General features: G+C 38.9%; 1 protein-coding gene across 1 annotated transcript in view; it reads right to left on the minus strand.

The window, feature by feature from the left end:
* ATP8A2 (ATPase phospholipid transporting 8A2) overlaps nt 1-19,994 on the minus strand; it is an 870,132-nt gene that overhangs the window by 497,991 nt on the left and 352,147 nt on the right. The window contains exon 25 of the mRNA XM_089685820.1: nt 12,759-12,931. Within this exon, the coding sequence (XP_089541946.1) occupies nt 12,759-12,931 (173 nt within the window). The remainder of the gene's footprint in view (nt 1-12,758; nt 12,932-19,994) is intronic.

The following is a 19,994-nucleotide window of genomic DNA, read 5'->3' on the forward strand; positions in this document are numbered from 1 at the left end:
TGTGCACAGTTTCTAACTTTAGTTTGTTCAACTAAGCTTTGACAATAAAACCTAGAATCTGACTGATTGCCATGCACAGCAGATCCAGATTCTGGATGCTCCACTCTTAGTAAATCCCTCCCCATGTACCATTGGGAAGATTTATTTATCGTATTTATTTATTACAGGTACTTACATAGCGCTGTCAATTTATGCAGCACTTTACGTATACAGAATATTGTACAACCACATGAGTCCCAGCTCTCAAGGAGCTTACAATCTAAGGTACCTAACTCATATTCATACATACACATACTAGGGCCATCCTACCAGCATATCTTGGAAGTGTGGGAGGAAACTGGAGTACCCGGAGGAAAGCCACGCAGGCACAGGGAGAACATGCAAACTCCAGGCAGGTAGTGTCGTGGTTGGGATTCGAACCAATGAACCTAGTGCTGTCAGGCGGAAGTCCCTTCACTTCCTTTCCCCTCTTTTACTGTTCTGGTGTCAGCCCAAAATATGGCATGTAGTTTTACATTTGATGGTAATGGTAAACAGGCTCCCAATCATGAGAGTGCCAATTACAGCGATCACATGCTACAGAAGCTGTGCTGCCTCCAGGGCATTAAAGCCCACATGAGTATATAAACATGTTATACATGTTGTTCTGTCAAAGTGTTTAGCAAACATCAGTGCTCAGTAGGCGGACTGTACTAGGTGGAAATGCATTGCACAACATAATGAGGGAATGCAAACTAGTGACACAATTATCCTCAAATCAGGCTACCTGCCAGTTAGCAAAGTCTATCCAACAGTTTTAGTTTACTTGCAACTCCTGTATCTGAGATACAGGGCAGCCATCTGAGACACACAGGTCTGTGGAAGAATTACCACTGGAGATGAGACAAGTTTTCCCTCCAAGAAGACCTACTATAAAAACTGGATAGGGGAATATTTCATTCTTTTACAGTGCTACCTTAGAACACCAGTTCAAACCATTTATGAATGAAGCTACATACAGTATAGCCCAAAAATGGTGTACGCTGGGGATAGGTAGCAGGTACAAAGATTCCTGGAGTGCTCACACTTTCAAGCACAGATACCAATCCAGTGATGTAGCGACAAACAGTGCAGTTTTTATTGGTGCTATTTACAAGTCTATTTGCAAGTGCTGTACAGTGTTCCATAAAATAAACAAGGCAAAAACTCAAAACAAAATCTTAGCTATGTCCCGGAACTAACTATACAAAATGCATGTCCTAACTAGCTGGATGAGTAAGCCTAATGCTTGTCAGTCTTGACATACAATTTTACAGCTTCCACCAACCTTGCAGCTCTCACAGACATGACTTTTCAGTTCCCTAGGCTCAAGAGTACTGACTCAAAATTCCAAGTGATCCTAAATTGCCAAAAGGGAGAGGAGCAAAACCTAGACTGGACAGAGAATCAGAGGTCTCTAAAAGTGTATAAGAGGAGCCTGGGAGATGTGAATACCTCGAACAGGACTTTTCCAGGCTCCCTTTGAGACACACTGCTACAATGGGCATTCCCATTACAAAGTTACAACCAACAGTAAAGCCCAGCTTCTTGTGTTCAGTGTTCAAAGGTGAATCCACTAGAGCAGGACATGTAAGTCTGTGGCAATCACTGTCTGATAATAGACCAAGTATAAACGTGCCAAGGGAAGTTTTAGGATAACCCGGCGCAAAGGCAAACAATACCCTGGACTAGTGGGTAAAGAGTGGGGGTACACAATAAAAGCACAAAAAACACAAAAAACTATTCAAAGTTCTTATGGGCTTATGGAAGTTCATATAGGGATTTACACTGAGAGCTTTCCCACCAATACCATATAAAGAGAAAAGAAAAAACACAGGTAGAGACGGATCCACTGTTTAAGTGTAGTATATATAGAATATTGTGAAAAAATTAAAACAATAGGATAAAGGACTCACATACAAGTACTTAGATAGAGCTTTTCCATAAGTACTCTACAGGATGACTAGCAGGGGGTAATTTTTCCAGTAGGTAAATACAACAATAGTTTCAGCAAAGGGGCTATATATTTCAGGGAGTCCCCTTTCTCAAGCTTTCCCCCTTTACATATGATGTTATCACGGCCACCTGTTCCTTTGCTGTGCTCCTTTTTGGCTGATACTTTTGTGCCTATACACTCTATCCAAGCTGGTTCTTCCTGGTTCCACTAGAGCAGCTCACACTGGTATTCCACATCTGAAGTGCTGTTGTCTATTGGGATCTGGGACCTTGCCGCCTGCCTGTACAATTTTATTACTGTATAAAGGAAAGAGAAGGTGTTACTATGTGCAGTAATATAGTATTAGGAAAACAATGGTTAAAAACACCCACAGAATAGGTGTATTAATCAAGCTCATCAATCCCACTAGGCTATAGCTGGTCTCCTGTCACGGCTCTCTCCAGTCCAAAGTCACCAGCCAGCAGCTATGGGAAGAGTAGAATGCACCAGAAAGATGGCTGCCACATTTACGGAACCAGCGTGGAACACAAACACCAGAAGTGATGTCAAAGGTGGAGGTTACGTGTTTCAGAGAATGTGCAGAGCTGGCAGTCTTCTATATGATTACATATGAGTGTGTTTCTGTCTCCTTTTTATATATGGTGATTTATTAAATGCTACACTGAGAGTGAAGCGCTCTCTTTTCTTGTTCTTTCTCCATCCATGTACATAGGTAAACCCGGGTGAGCCCCTCTGAATATTTTTCCCAATTTACTGGAACGGTTCTTCACTGATGGTCATCCTTTATAGTACTTATCGAAATGTGATATCTAAGTACTTTTATGTGAGTGCATTGCCTTATCTTTTTTTCATGATATTCCATACATATTACTCTTAGAACATGCTGTTTTCTCTCCTGTGTTGTTTTCTTTTTTTTTATCACTGTCTATAGCACAGGCTTCTACAGTGGTTTTCAATATCCTAAGCAGCAGTACATTGAGCCAGGTTGGACCAATGTAAGTTGGTGATGAAGGTGAGCAGCCAGGCTGGGCATTCTCTTTGCAATAGCTGTGTCATTGGTGCACACTGTATTTCAATTTATTTGTAGAATATTTTCTATGAATAATAAAAAAGTAAAAAGAAACCCAGCAGTTTATCAACATGTAAACTTTACAAATAAGCATTAAACTAACCAAACATGAGAATATCCCTTTAACAGTCTACCCATGTTTGTCAGTGCAGATGTGGAAAAAAACAGCTTATTTTACTGACTTGCTTCAGTCTTACTCTAGAAACTGAATCTAGGCCTTGTGTGCGTCACAAAATGACTTGAAATTGCTGAGTAAACAAGAAAGCACCTTTCAGAAATGTATCTGGCACTTTTGATTGCTAAAGTCTGGCAAAATTTAAGTGAACAAAAGCCAGACCACAGTGCAGGGGTTATTTTCCCAATTTCCTCTTGACAGATATACATAAGACACTTAATAGCCAAAAAAACAGCAAGCTAAATTCAGCTGTACCTTCAGCAACTCACTAGAAAAATGGCAAAAACATGAACATTTTGCATTTTATACGCAACGCATCCCCGACCCTTTCTCTATTTGATCTGAATGCTGGTTTTAGTAAAATCCAGATTTAATTGATATACTCCTTGCCTGAGGTCACTGTTTATCTTCCTGCTCACACCTCTAATCTCCTGTTTCCTGAGCTGAATCTGACTTCAGGCAACAGTATGAAATAATTAGAATGGGATATATTTGTTCTGTGCATTGTACTCCACTTGTCAAATGGAAAGTAAAAGTGCAACAAATAAAACATAAATTGGAAAATAGAAGGAAATAGAAGAATGATTCAAAACACACATACATCAAAGAAATGTAAAAAAAAAAAGCACACTATTCCTATTATTTAGCTGAAGTTGACTTAAAGAAGCGTATTTAGAGTAACAGAGTATATACCCTATATAGGCAAAACTATTGGGATACCCCTCTAAATCATTGGATTCAGGTGTTCCAATCACCTTCATGGTCACAGGTGTATAAAATCAGACACCTAAGCATGCAGACTACTTCTACAAATATTTGTGAAAGAATGGGTCGCTCTCAGGATCTCAGTGAATTCAAACGTGGTACCACCTGTGCAATAAGTCCATCCATGAAATTTCCTTGCTACTAAATATTCCACGATCAACTGTTAGTTGTATTATAACAATGTGGAAGCAAATGGGAACAACAGCAACTCAGCCACGAAGTGGTAGGCCATGTAAGATGACAGAGCGGGGTCAGCACATGCTGAAGTGCACAGAAGTCGCCAACTGTCTGCAAACTCAATAACTAAAGACCTCCAAACTTCATGTGGCCTTCACATTAGAACAATACCAGTGCGTAGAGAGCTTCATGGAATTGGTTTCCATGGACGAGCAGCTGCATCCAAGTTTGGGGATGTTCCAAAGTGACTGTGCACAAGTGCACCAGTGCAAAGTGCATAAAGACATGGATGAGTGCGTTTGGGGTGGAGGAACTTGACTGGCCTGCACAGTCCTAACCTCAACCCGATAGAACACCTTTGGGATGAATTAGAGCGGAGACTGTGGGCTAGGCCTTCTCCTTTGACATCAGTGCCTGACCTCACAAATGCGCTTCTGGAAGAATGGTCAAATATTCCCATAGATGCGTACCTAAACTTTGTGGTCAGGCTTCCCAGAAAAGTTGAAGCTGTGACAGCTGCAAAAGGTGAGCTAATTCATAATTGAACCCTATGGACTAAGACTGGGATGCCATTAAAGTTCATGTGTGTAAAGGCATGCGTCCTAAAACCTTTGGCAATATAGTGTATAAATGGGTATGATCCCTCTTACAAAAGACAAGGGTGGCCATATAGAAGTATTTTCTTCCCATTGAGTGACATTATTAGTTAGGTGTAGCATGCCTATTATTTAGGCCAGACCAATAGGACAGAGGCCAGAAAAAGTGTAGAATGCCTGTGCTTTGTAAGCGCCAAGCACAGTTGGATGCCATGTAGTAATTAGGCATCTTCTCAGGTGTGCTGGAAGATTCCTCTTGATTTGGCCTGTGTGTGCAACCTAGTATTTGAATTGTGAATCTCTTTGGGTTGTAAATCTGTGTTACATGCCTGCAAGTAGGGTAAACTGATTTCTCCACAACAGTGCTAGATCTTCCACCAAGACCAATAGGGCAGTTAAGATTGTCACTGAAAAAAGAGATAAGCATGTCTATCAGCTTTTTAATTTCTAGCTACTGTTATATACCACCAGAGCAGTGTTCTTCTGTGATCATGAAGCAAATTCACATTGCCTGAAGCTATGTATAAGTGATCATTCTCTCCGTTACATTTTTGTACTCCCTATAAAGAATGGTTGTGCAAAACTAAAAATTGCTTTGCCAAAACTATTGTCTATGATTCCTTTCCAATGGTCTCAAAGTAATGAAGTTATTGGCAGGCATGTGCTTAGCTGTTCGGGAACTTGGTAATAACACTTGGAAAGATCAGTACCCTGAAAATGTCACAGACTCACAAAATGAGCATTCTCCTTGCGGAATACTGAGCTATACCAGCAAAAATAGGAGGGCTGTTTAATACCCAACAAGAAACTGGTAATATGTTGCTGAGGAATAAAGTCCCTTGGCCTATGCTATTATAAATAATTCTAGAGCCAAGATGGTGGGGATAGATACCAGAGTGTAAGTAAAGATGTACACTGAAGATTGAATATGGCACTCAAAGATTATCTTGTTTACTGGAGTCAGGGGTAGAGGTAGCTGGAGTTATTGGGTCAACCATACTTACAATTGACAGTAATGTATGTAGGGGTTTTGCTATGTTCATTAGTGTTTGATTGTGATTATGTGTGTTATATTTGGGATCTCAAGCAGCTAAAATCCATCTTTTGGCACCATGAAAAAACCGAAGGGGTGATATAAAGATAATAAGGAGTTGAGGTTCTCCAAAAAGTACATTACATTTGACCACAATAGACCAGTTTAGATTAGCTTGATGGAACACCATCAAAGTGGACTCAAGGTGCAATGTGGCTCCAGTGTAAAACCTCTCCAATTCTTTCTGATGTCTCAGGACATATGAAAGGATAATGCCAAAACAGATTTCAAGCGGTTATATAAGTAGTGTTTTAAAACACATTTAGTAATGTTTTTATTAGTACATTATCGGCCTGAGGTTTGTATCTTTACCTAAAGTTCTTTTATAATGTCACCTTTTCAAAATATGTTAAAATCTTCACATATGAAAACAAAATAACCAATTTCTCTTGTTTTGAGCATATGATTTGTTACAATAAGTACACGTGCACATTAAAATACAATTAAATTATTTCAAAATCCTATTTTATAAATATATTTTTTAAAAAAGTGGGATTTGGAGTTCTAGTGATTAGTTAATTTAAGTTTAATGCTTAGCAATGATTCTACAGGAGAGGGATAAACTGTTTTCACTAATTCGGTTATTTATATCCCTTGCCTTACTATCTTGCATAGAAAAGCCATGTCTGCAAAATTACAGCTCTTAAGATACCCATAGACATGAGATGATAGCCACTTGTTTTCAGATGAGTCAGGCAAAAATCTCATGTCTATATGTGCCCATAGATGCTTCTGGGGAAAACAAAGATCTGTTTAGAAAAAATTGTTTAACTGGTAATGTTTCCCGTAAAATAAACTAGTGCTGGAAGCAGGGGTAGATAGGCTTAAAAGATCCTCCAATGAGCCCTGAGCATGTGGCAGAAAAACAAATGAAAAACTACCTAATGGGAGTCTGCCATTAATGATTCATTTCTATATGTCATTCTACCCGTCATTCCTGTCAATATCATAACTGCCTCTGCAACGGTTGTTTAACCTCCAGCTATGTCATTCCCATCAATTCTCACTGTGCACAGCCATACTGGCAAGTCACTTTAGAGAAGTCATGTTATAAAAAGCGAGGATAGTCCCCTGAATGTATTAGTATGAATAATCAATACAACAACCCCACACACCTTCTGTGAATACAAATACACCACATAAAGTAATATGTACTGTAGGTTACTATATTCTAAACACTCTGATAGAATACAACGAAAGGGAAGGTGCTAACATGACTCTGTAATAAACATCAATGATTTTATATATATGTGTGTAGTGTATTTTTCCTGAGGGAGGTACAGTTGTGTTCAAAATAATAGCAGTGTGTTGAGAAAAGTGAATAAAGCTCAAAATCCTTCTAATAGCTTTTATTTCTATACACACAAATGCATTGGGAACACTACACATTCTATTCCAAATCAAAACATGAAGAAAAATATATCAAATTTGTGTTGTTCCTCTAAAAAAAATTGAAGAAAAGTGAATATTAGACTGTTCAAAAAAATAGCAGTGTTCGTATTCTTTACAAACTCAAACATGCACTATATAAACTGAAAAATGTTTGAAGATTTTGCTTTCCTTTGAATTACTTAATATTTAGTTGTATAAGCACTGTTTCTGAGAACTGCTGTACATCTGTGTTGCATGGAGTCAAATAACTTCTGGCACCTGTGAACAGGTATTCCAGCCCAGGATGATTGGACTGCATTCCACAGTTCTTCTCTATTTCTTGTTTTTTTTTTATGTCACCCCACAAGATTTCTATTGGATTAAGATCCGGGGATTGGGCTGGCCACTCCATAACGTCAATCTTGTTGGTCTGGAACCAAGACGTTGCACGTTTACTGGTGTGTTTGGGGTCGTTGTCTTATTGGAACACCAATTTCAAGGGCATTTCCTCTTCAGCATAAGGTAGCATGACCTCTTCAAGTATTCTGATGTATTCAAACGGATCCATGATCCCTGCTATGCGATAAATAGGCCCACCACCGTAGTATGAGAAACATCCCCATATCATGATGCTTGCGCAACCATGCTTCACTGTCTTCACAGTGTACTGTGGCTTGAATTCAGTGTTTGGGGGTCGTCTGACAAACTGTCTCCGGCCACTAGACCCAAAGAGAACAATCTTACTTTCATCAGTCCACAAAATGTTGCGCCATTTCTCTTTGGGCCAGTCAATGTGCTCTTTGGCAAATTGTAACCTCTTCAGCACATGTCTTTTTTTCAACAGTGGGACTTTGCGGGGGGCTTCTTGCAGATAGCTTGGCTTCACATAGGTGTCTTCTAATTGTAACAGTAGTAACAGATAACTTTACACCTTCTTTGATCTTCCTGGAGCTGATTGTTGGCTGAGTCCTTGACATTTTGGCTATTCTTCTATTCATTCGAATGGTAGTTTTTCACTTTCTTCCACGTCTTTCAGGTTTTGGTTGCCATTTTAAAGCATTTGCGATCATTTTAGCTGAGCAGCCTATCATTTTCTGCACTTCTTTATATGTTTTCCCCTCTCCAATCAACTTTTTAATCAAGGTACGCTGTTCTTCCGAACAATGTCTGGAACGACCCATTTTCCTCAGAATTTCAGAGAGAAATGCACTGGAACCAGCATGTACAACATTTGCTGCCTTCCTTCCTTCCTTAAATAAGGGCAATAATTGCCACCTGTTTTTCAAAGAATGAATGACCTCACTAATAGAACTCCACACTGCTATTATTTTGAACATGCCCCTTTCAATTAGTGATTCAATTACACAGAATCAGCAGCATGCATGTCATGACTGTTGGGTCTGTTGGATTTCTATCACTCTAATACACCTGTTAGTAATTTATTTGCCATGTAGAAATATAATTTCTACCAAAAACAGTGATTGATTAGGTTAGTGATGTCTTACTGCTATTATTTTGAACACAACTGTATATTGGTACCTTGAAAGTCCCATTTACTCCTTTTTTCGTTTTTTCTTTCCAAGATTTGTTTTTCACACATGCAAAATCTGTGATTTCATGGTCAGACATACCTTTGCCTTCTGTAAGTTCAGAATCTGTTCCTTCACATTTAAATAGGCTTTCTACATCATCTGAATCATTTTCAACATCTCCTGATAAGCCTTCTCTATCTAAGTGGAAGCCATTTGTGGCAATGAATCCTATGTCAACTACTTCAACACGTTTTGAAAGAACACCCTATCTAAGTGTTGTGTACATTCCTCATGTTCCCTGGCACAAGTCAGGAAACATGAGGGATATGCAAAACATCTGGCAGTAGCAACTGCATATCTGTCTACAGAAAACAGCATATTTATTGAAATTCTAATCAATATTAACCCTAAAAAATAAACAAAAGGAGAAGATACTTCAAAACCATGAGCTAATTAAGAAGATAACTAATATAATCCTGTGCTTTGCCAAACTAGGCCTTGCTTCCAGAGGGAAGATTTAAGCTGCTCATACTTTATGTACCCTGATCTAAATCATGGTGATTTTCTGAAGCTTGGTGTGCTTCTTAATAGACATGATAACAATCTCCCCAAGCTTGTAGAAGAGGTTGGGCCCTGAGTAGAAAAGGAAAGGCACATCACCCCAACTATTAGAGGAATAGGTGGCCTGGTAACATTGTTAAGCTAAACTTCAGTCAATCACTTGATCTGCATCATAGGCAGCATGGTGAAACAAAATATAAGCCAGGGTGTTAGAGAAAGTGTTAAATGGAGAAGATTTTCCTACTCAGTGTTATTAACACAACTGGAGAAAGCCTGTTTGGTATTTTGAAAAGTTGGAAAAGTTCTTTGAGTTTTGTTTACATTATTGGCTGCTTATTTAATGGTGCTGAAAATGTAAGTGGGAGCTGTAATTGAGTACAGGCCCACATTAAAAGAATGTCATGAAATTCATTCTACATGCAGTCCTATTTTCACATTCCTAATTTGTTGATTAGCGATGTCACACATTGTGCCACTCCAGGAAATCATTCTTTGGACTTTCTAAGAGTCATACAAATGCTGTTCTGTTTGGATTGAAAAGGCCTGCTCTCAGGATCATGGTCATGAAAATTGGTAACACTAGATCAGCCTTTCTCAACCGGAGTGATGTTTAACTGTATATGGATACATGTGAATGCTGCTTCACACTGCCTTCTGATAGGGATCCTGTTAGTGATTCCATTGATTTTGTCAGCTCTATATATAAACATATATAATGCAGACTTCAGTAGTTATGGCTCAGTTCAGTGGTTTACTAAGGCTGGCTATACATGATTCATTTTCTTTTATTCAACCAGCGGGCTTAAGGCACAGTTATGTAGTTGGTAAAACACAGTTCAGTAGTTAATAATGCACAGTTCAGTAGTTTAAAGGGCAGATTTTTCTACCTTACATTTTTTGGTCTTGTTGCCCATTTTCCCACTCTGCCCAAAAATGCTAATTTCTAATGGCACACCCATGTATCTAGCAAAGGCACTGGTATTCACACCTGCTAAAACTCATGGTGCCACAGAAAACTGTGACATGTGAGAATACAAAAAATCCCGTGCTTGGATGCCCTTCCTGGTGTGAATGAGTCCTCAAATGTGCGCCCCAGGATTGTGCACAATTCTTGCCTTGACTGGAAAAAGGTTTAAAAACACTGTACTAGATAATGGAGCAAACCAATAATGCTGTTTACCATCTTTGTTTAAAGGATAACAAAGAAAGTAATAATTACATCTTACCTACATGGGTTGCTCTGACAATGTTTCATGCAGAAAAAAAGGTTCCTGTGCCTTTCAGACAGTTTTTCAGGCAGACTTGATTGGAAAGTCCATGCATTGCTATGGACAAGCGGGTGTAAATAGACTTTTATTTTTTTGTCCATTTACATTCACCTACTTTTGGGTCTGATCCGGTCCGCTAAATAAAAATGGATGGTGATCCGTCCTCTTCCATTTAGGCGTATCGGAGGGTGGTCAGGTGAAAATGGATAGTGGAGTGCACTAACTCCTGGACATCCACAGAGCAGAGTGGGCTCTGTCTGTGTCTATTCTGCCCGTTCTGCTCTGATCAGCAGGGGATCTGTGAGCTGATCCCCTGCCGATCATATCAGAATCTAATCCATGAGAAAGGGGCCTGAAAGGGCCCAATAATTTTCTAAGCATGCTAAAATAAGCCCAATTAATGTCATCATCTTGAGGACTGGACAATGCAATGATTTCAGCACTTTACCACTGGCAATCATGGCCTGATAACATCCTTGATAAATTAGCTAACTTTCCTTCACTCTTACTAGAGGGACAAGGCTGTAGTCTACAGAATTAATGTCAACATCTTGAAGAGTGAGTAATCCAATAATTCCACTTCTGTACTATTAGTCATTATCTTCATTATATTTAGTGATACTTGCTTGATCATCCTCATCATACTTAGCAAGTCTTACTTTACCATTTATTGTGCTGTATTGTATGTTTTCCAGTCAACTGTTTCTTCACTGTTAAATACATCTTGGATGTTATTCATTGAGCACAAATATGTAAAAATCAGATAGGATCATATTTTTGCATAATTGTGTTATAAATACATTGCAAATAACTTTGTAATAAGTTGTTGAATCAGAAATAAAGACAATGTTGTTGGGTGAAGACTATAGTTGTATTGTGTTAAAAATATGAAAGGTTGGTGAGGTGAGCCCTTAGACCTGTCTATCTTAGGTGGGCCCTCAAGTCCCAGTCTGTCCCTGACGTATTTGTGTGTCTCCTTCATCTGTTTGCATCTGCATAAATATGATCAAGACAAATAGTTATTCCCATATCTGTGCAAGCAGATACAGGTGTTTTATGATGATCTTGTCAGATCTGCACATCTGACTTCACTCAAAAGTTGAAACAGATTATTTGTTACAAAATGTGCTGCTGTAGAAAATGTTTGGCCCCTCTAACAACCATCCCTCAGCATAGCTTAAACCCAATAAGGCTTCAGACCTCATATAGCCCTTGGAACACTGTAAAAGTTAATGCGGAACTAAATGGAGAATATTCACCTTGCCAACACTCCCTCGCCAGTGCCAGCATCTCTTACTATGTGCCGGGTTTCAGCCATCTTCATTGGCCAGCGCATGATAACGTCAGTCCTGCGCATGCTTAGGAGCTGGTCAACCCAGCACACAGGATCGGCCCAGCTGCTGTAAACTGAGCTGTACATGTGCAGCTCAGTTTACAGTCTGGAGATTGCTGTGAGCAGGCAGGTAGGTAGAGTTAGGAATGTTTTATTCCAGAAGGGACATTGCATGTCTCTTCGGCAATCAAATTCCTACCTGCTCATAGTGTATCATAGCAGGTGTTTAGTTCCACTTTATTGAGCTTAGATGTGTAATTCAACAATCAGTTTATTCGTGAGTGAGCTAGAAAGTGCTTATCTTTTTCCTTTTTAACAAATACACATGTATGCATTTACAAATAAGCTCAATCCCCATGAATATACTGAAAGCAAATAAAATGCCAAAATATACATAATTAGTAAGTTTCATGCTTCTGAGTTGTCCATTTTCTTAAAGAGGTCCCATATGACACAGGGTTGTTTAGCAGCATTCCTGTCAACCATCACAGTCAACAATAAAAAATACAAAAAAGGCACAGCACCTTAGCTGTCAAGAAAAGGAACATGTCCAAAAGATCTTAAATAAAAATACAGCAGGAAACATAAAACAAATCAACATCTGGTTATATAGTAGTTTTCCAGCTCAGATTATCTTAAGTTTCTGTTTTGTTCATAATAAAATGTTCCAGTTGCATTCTTTTTTCTTTCTTTTCTGATTTGGCTGTCAAGCATATCTGTGCTACACATTTGCCTAGCAAAATGTTTTACAAGGTAGACTATGATTTTTGCAGCCAGAACTCTAGACATAAGCAGTTTTGGAATACTCACTGGCAGTGGCATTAAATAATGAATTCTGTGTACCTGCAGCAGATGACAGCCTTACAGGAAAGTGCCAAGTCCAGGAAGCACTGACGGACTTCAAATGAGAGAGCGTACTTCAGGGTCTGTCCATCAATGATAAGAGCCAGGTCATTTTCCTTTCCAAGTGAATCTCCCAGGTTATTACAGTGGTTTGTTAAAGTTTCTCTTGTTGCCTATAAAGAAATTCAGAAATGTAAATGAAATTACATGGAATTGATTTTGATAGAGTAAATTTGAAATACCTGTTCTCAGAAATTATAAAGAAATGGAAATCTGGAGGTCTGTACTGACACCGGCAAGATACAACTGGATTTTTGATGTAATTGCCACTAGTCCCTAAAAGAAGTTTACATGCATAGGGGCTGCTCCAAAATGTTTAATAAAATATGGGACAGATGGAAGATGCAAAGTATCTCTTGAGACCCACATTTTTGATCTTATTCATTCTATTTTTTTTAATATATGTTTATTTGAAAGATGTTGCATTTGCACAATCTCATAAATACTATGACAACAAACATGTAAAGGTTAGCTATAATAATCTCCTCAAATAATGGCAGGTCAGATGACATAAGAGTACAATAAAATAATCAAAAGGTGCAAGGTATAAGTATATGAAGCAATATCAGGCTCAAGAGTCTGCCCAAACAGCTGTCCATTTAAGATCTACAAGATTAGGATCCAGAGAGTCAGGTTGAATGGCAACGTGGGCCAATTAGGTGTGAGATGTAATTACATATGGGGGAACCTTTGCTGAGGAGTAGGGTAGTGGGTCGCATAAAGCCACCTTTCCTGATTTTAAAGTAAAGATAGATATAGAGAAAAAGGGTAAAAGGGGATCTAGAGAAAAGATGAAATAGAGACAGAAAAGGAGAGGTACAGGAAGAACAAGAAGAGAGAGAAAATGAAGAAAAGAGGGTAGAGCAGTCGACAAAGAAGTCCAGCCAGTTGATTTAATTATCAATATTGCCAATCTAGTTTCTAAAGAAAAGCAAGATTTCAGGAGAATCAACTAAATCAATCCACGAAAACCACAAGTCTCGAAATTTGATGAAATTTTCATTAACAATAGCCAGCAGCTCTTCCATTTGCATAATCGACTTCAATTCAGTAGCCCACTCTCCCAACTCTTGAATAGTCACAGGGGAATATCCAATGCCTTGGGATCAGGGCACAACCTGCCATTAGCAGAAATTGGAACAAACTCTTCTTAATAGTTTTAATCATACCAGGTATCATGGAAAGGAGGGCCACCTGCAGGGCCTCCGGCCACACTCTGTTTGTTATAAGTTGGCTTAGATGAAAGATAGTCTTCCAAAATAATTTTATTTTAGAGCAAAACCACCATATGTGATGATGTGTACCACCTGGCTCTCCACATCTCCAGCACTGGTCTGGGATTGACAGAATAATCTTATGCAGCATAACCGGGTACCTACACTATCTGGCAAAGAGTTTGTAATTTATCTCCTGAGCCTGTGAGGAAATCATGATTGTGAAAGCTAAAAGAAAAGCTTTATGCCAGTCTTCAGGGGAAGGGGCATGTCCCAGGTCCAGGTCCCAGGCCCTGACATTAAAGGTGCGAACAGGAAATATGTGTGATAATAAACTACCAATCGTATTCATTCTATTTTCAACTGTAGTATCCTCATTAATAAATATTGTGGAATTAAGAAACCTATTAGCTCAGCCAGAGATACCACCTATTGGTATCTTTACGGTCATTGTTTATACAGTTTTAACTCAGAGTAAGATATATATGAAAGAATTTGCAGACATGTTTTGTTGTGTAAAGTTTTGTTTTAATGTTTAGCGTTCCTTTCCACATACAAGGGGATAGTTGTATAATATTCAGAGGGCAAGTTACTAGAATTCTGTTTATCCCAATCAGAAAACTATCTGCATGAAGTTTGCATGTTCTCCTTGTGCTTGCATGGATTTCCTCAAAGTAATAAAGTTTATTCCCACTCTCTAAAAACATGTTGCTAGATTAATTGAATCCTCTTCAAAGTGGCCCTCATATGTGTTCGTGTGTATGCATGCATGTGAGATAGGTACATTAGATTGTAAGCTTCTTAACACATTTTATTTACTTACAACAAGCTCCCTGCCTTGAGACATAGCACTTATTTCCTGCTAAACTTTGATATTGAGAACCACAAGATGTCTTTTCATAGCTATTTAAACCTAGTCCTGTTGGAATATGCAGGCAGAAACGTTTCTAACAAAAACTGGCAAGTGTACCTCCAGGAGACTTACTGGGGCTGGCACATAAAAATTGAGAAAACGGTACCAAGACTACTAGAGGAATGTTCTGAGATGACCAGCACATTTCTAGGACTTTCCATGGGATTTTCTAGTAAGGCAAAAGGAAGCTGAGGCAACACTTCAGATGTTGCCTTGGCATAGTGGAAATTATATTGAAACTATTGCTTTTATTATTACTCCCTAAATATTATTATTACCTGCAAAAATGTGCAATATCTGGTACTGTCCATTTTTTGGCTTACTGTGTTCATAACAAGGACCATTCCTGGGTTTTAGAACAGTCCTTGCAAGAGAGAATCCATCTACTTTTACAAGTTTCTAGATCTGACATATAAACATTGCTGTTTTGTGTGTGGGTAAATTTGTTTTATACATAAAAACCAGACTAGGGCCTCCCCTCAATATCAATTATACCCATCAAAAACATATGTGTCAAAACAAAACAATGTAGGTATGACATTTTTTCCTAACTTATAAATACATCACAATGTTAATCTCATGATGAGGAAAGAGATAACCAGTCTTGAACATGAGTCAGAGTTGAGGCTCACATGGCTTTGGTCCTGACAGTGGATGGATCAATTGCTATCCCTGTCACTGTGCTGGTAAATACGGTAAATAAATATTATTCACACCAATATCAGTTGGCAATTCTGACACTTGATTCACATGTACAGTTGTGTTCAAAATAATAGCAGTGTGTTGAAAAAAGTGAATAAAGCTCAAAATCCTTCTAATAGCTTTTATGTCCATACACACAAATGCATTGGGAACACTACACATTCTATTCCAAATCAAAACACGAAGAAAAATATAACAAATTTGTGTTGTTCCTCTAAAAAAATGGAAAAGTGAATATTAGACTGTTCAAAAAATAGCAGTGTTTGTATTCTTCTTTACAAACTCAAACATTCACTATATAAACTGAAAAATGTTTGAAGATTTTGCTTTCCTTTGAATCACTTAATTAATATTTAGTTGTATAAGCACTGTTTCTGAGAACTGCTGTACATCTGTGTTGCATGGAGTCAACCAACTTCTGGCACCTGTGAACAGGTATTCCAGCCCAGGATGATTGGACTACATTCCACAGTTCTTCTCTATTTCTTGGTTTTGCCTCAGAAACTGCATTTTTGATGTCACCCCACAAGTTTTCTATTGGATTAAGATCCGGGGATTGGGCTGGCCACTCCATAACGTCAATCTTGTTGGTCTGGAACCAAGATGTTGCACGTTTACTGGTGTGTTTGGGGTCGTTGTCTTGTTGAAACACCCATTTCAAGGGCATTTCCTCTTCAGTATAAGGCAGCATGACCTCTTCAAGTATTCTAATGTATTCAAGCTGATCCATGATCCCTGGTATGTGATAAATAGGCCCAACACCGTTGTATGAAAAACATCCCCATATCATGATGCTTGCGCAACCATGCTTCACTGTCTTCACAGTGTACTGTGGCTTGAATTCAGTGTTTGGGGGTCGTCTGACAAACTGTCTCCGGCCACTAGACCCAAAAAGAACAATCTTACTTTCATCAGTCCACAAAATGTTGCGACATTTCTCTTTAGGCCAGTCAATGTGCTCTTTGGCAAATTGTAACCTCTTTAGCACGTCTTTTTTTCAACAGTGGGACTTTGCGGGGGCTTCTTTCAGATAGCTTGGCCTCACATAGGCGTCTTCTAATTGTAACAGTATTCAAAGGTAACTTTAGACCTTCTTTGATCTTCCTGGAGCTGATTGTTGGCTGAGTCCTTGCCATTTTAGCTATTCTTCTATCCATTCGAATGGTAGTTTTTCGCTTTCTTCCACGTCTTTCAGGTTTTGGTTGCCATTTTAAAGCATTTGCGATCATTTTAGCTGAGCAGCCTATCATTTTCTGCACTTCTTTATATGTTTTCCCCTCTCCAATCAACTTTTTAATCAAGGTACGCTGTTCTTCTGAACAATGTCTGGAACGACCCATTTTCCTCAGAATTTCAGAGAAAAATGCACTGTAACCAGCATGTACAACATTTACTGCCTTCCTTCCTTAAATAAGGGCAATAATTGCCACCTGTTTTTCAAAGAATGAATGACCTTACTAATAGAACTCCACACTGCTATTATTTTGAACATGCCCCTTTCAATTAGTGATTCAATTACACAGAATCAGCAGCATGCATGTCATGACTGTTGGGTTTGTTGGATTTCTATTACTCTACTACACCTGTTAGTAAATTATTTGCCATGTAGAAATATAATTTCTACCAAAAACAGTGATTGATCAGGTTAGTGATGTCTGACTGCTATTATTTTGAACACAATTGTATGTTGTGAAGGTGGGGCTTAGTAGGAAAGGATAGGGTCTATATCTATATGATATATCTGGACCTGACTTTATGAAGTTTTGCTATCTTATTGTGTACATCAAGAAATGATAATTATGTCTACGCAGTACCCTGAAAATTCACATTTATCTTCAATTTCCTCTAAAAAAACAGCAGAACACTTCCTTTGCCCAGAGCCTCATAACTGTATATATGTAGCGTGAGATATCTAAGGCACTGCTGTCTGTGACTGCTAGTTTCAAGAGGTTTGGAGCGAGATTTGATGATGTCATTACTGTGCTGCTCACTGTTCTTGCTGGAAAGGAAGCTGTACCTGAGGTCCGCAGACAAGCATCTCTCCACTACCTTTCTGTTTCATCCATTCTATAGATCTGTATTATTTTAACCTCTCCTGCTGCTGCTGGACTAGCATTTTATCAGTCTTTGGGGGAAAACTCTGATATGAGGAAGTAATCCCCTGCTTCTACTAACCTCCACACAGAGACACACTGCTGAGCAAAGTCAGTAATGGGGAAAATATTATCAGCAGGAGGACAACAGATACGTTTCAGTCATGCTAGCTTCATTATGTAAGCTACAGCTGTTGGTTTGGAGTGGTGCAGGGACATTGATGTATATGAAGAGTTGCAGTGACATAGATGGTCCTAAAACTGATCACCTGTACATTTGCTCTTAGTTTTAAGCCGCTCTTAGTATTTAAAGCCAAAAAGATATGACTTGAATGCAAATGGATAGACAAGCAGACACATAAGAACTACACTGCTGTTTGTTGTTTTTGACTTGAGTGATTTTCTGCCATTTCCTGTTAAAACAAGTCTAGACCATAATCATTCCTTCAACATTTCAGCCTTTAAAATCCACAATTCCGTCAGCCTGAGTGATAAAGTTTCACATTCACTTGCTTTCTTTTGATCACTTTAAAACGCTCAGTGCTAATTTTGTTCTCTGTGTTTTCCTTGCACTGGGGAAACTTCGAAATTTCCATGCTCTGTGTAAACAGTTTAATTTTGCCAAGCGGCCTATGTTACGCCACTGTAGCACACTGTTGTAAATCCACGTAAAAGAGTATAATTTGTTGACAGGCAAAGTACTGGAATATCCTGGAGGAAAGATCCTGTGTGGTCCCAGCTGTGCAGTCAATCTTGGAAATCAAATCACCATATTTTAAAGATTTATCTAGTGCTCAGAGACCCCTTGTAAGATGTAACAGTTAACTAATGAAGTGTTTGCACATTACTGATAAAAAAAACTGCTAAATGGACACTAAAAATAAAGTTATGCAAAAAACTTTGTTCTTACATAATTAGAAAACATGTCGGAAGTTTTGGAACTTATCACAAAGAACTTATTTAGAACAAAGGTAGCCTAGAGAGGAGCCAACACACAGATGACATCCTGCCTGTACAGAGAACTTTTCAAATTGTAAAACCAGTTCAAAACAGCAGACTTCACAGCAAATGTCAAATATATAATTTTGTGTATAGATAGATGTATATATGTATAGTATGTATATTAAAATGATTTGGGCTCTCTATAAGCAAGTTCTTAAAGGCATATTTAAAAAGCAGTGAATGTGGCAATCAGAAAATGTAATACATAGAGTCCCTTCTGGCAAACGAGTTGGAGACATAGGAACAATTCCACCAAACGTGGCTCTCTTTGAAAGTGTTCAGAGAATCCCAACAACTTCAGGTTCTTCTATCCAGACATTGACGGACTAGAGCAACTCCATCGTATGGAACTAGTGGTGAGTGCTATCCTTGGCCCCCAGCTCATTTTTTCCCTTCTCCATCCCACCCTTCTATCCTTACTTCCTTCAGTCAGCTACCTCAACTCCCCCCCCTCATATGCAGATAGCAGTGGACCACAAGACAGTTGTTGTATGTGTTTAGACATTTTACCATATCGTCTCTATTAATGATGCATGAAACTTATCTCACCAGAGCTCCCTTTGCACTATACCTTCTGCCTCTTCTTGTACTGGCTTTGTACCCCCTGTGGCTCTCTTGGAAAGTGTTCAGAGAATCCCAACAATTCTAGGTTCTTCTATCCAGGTATTGATGGACTCAAGCAACTCCATTGTATGGAACTAGTGGAGAGTGCTATCCTTGGCCCCCAGCTCATTTTTTTCCCTTCTCCATCCCACCCTCCTATGCTTACTTCCTTCAGTAAGCTACCTCCACCCACCCCCCACCTTTTTTTCCCATCAGACTACATTCTACTATCCATGTCCATTCCAGTCCCTCCTCATATGCAGATAGCAGCGTTGCATGTGTTTAGACATTTTACCATATCGTCTTTGAACAGGGCATGGTTGTTGGTGCCAGACGGACTGGTCTAAGTGTTTCAAAATCCTCTGATTTACTGGGATTTTCACTCACAACCATCTCTAGGGTTTGTAAAGAATGGTTCAAAAAATAGAAAATATCCAGTGATGTCAGAGGTCAGAGGAGAATGGGCAGACTGATTGCTGCGACACTCAGATGGCAGGATCAAATTTGGCTTAAACAACATGAAATCATGGATCCATCCTGCCTTGTATCAACAGATCAGGCTGGTGGTGTAATGTTGTGGGGGAAATTTTCTTGGCACTAGCAAGGTGTACCTAATAAAGTGGCCGATGACTGTATTTGTGGGGAGCAC

Source organism: Staurois parvus, unplaced genomic scaffold, assembly GCF_062004578.1.
Source record: "Staurois parvus isolate SC_StPar_1 unplaced genomic scaffold, SC_StPar_1.0 ptg000387l, whole genome shotgun sequence".
NCBI classification, from domain to species: domain Eukaryota; kingdom Metazoa; phylum Chordata; class Amphibia; order Anura; family Ranidae; genus Staurois; species Staurois parvus.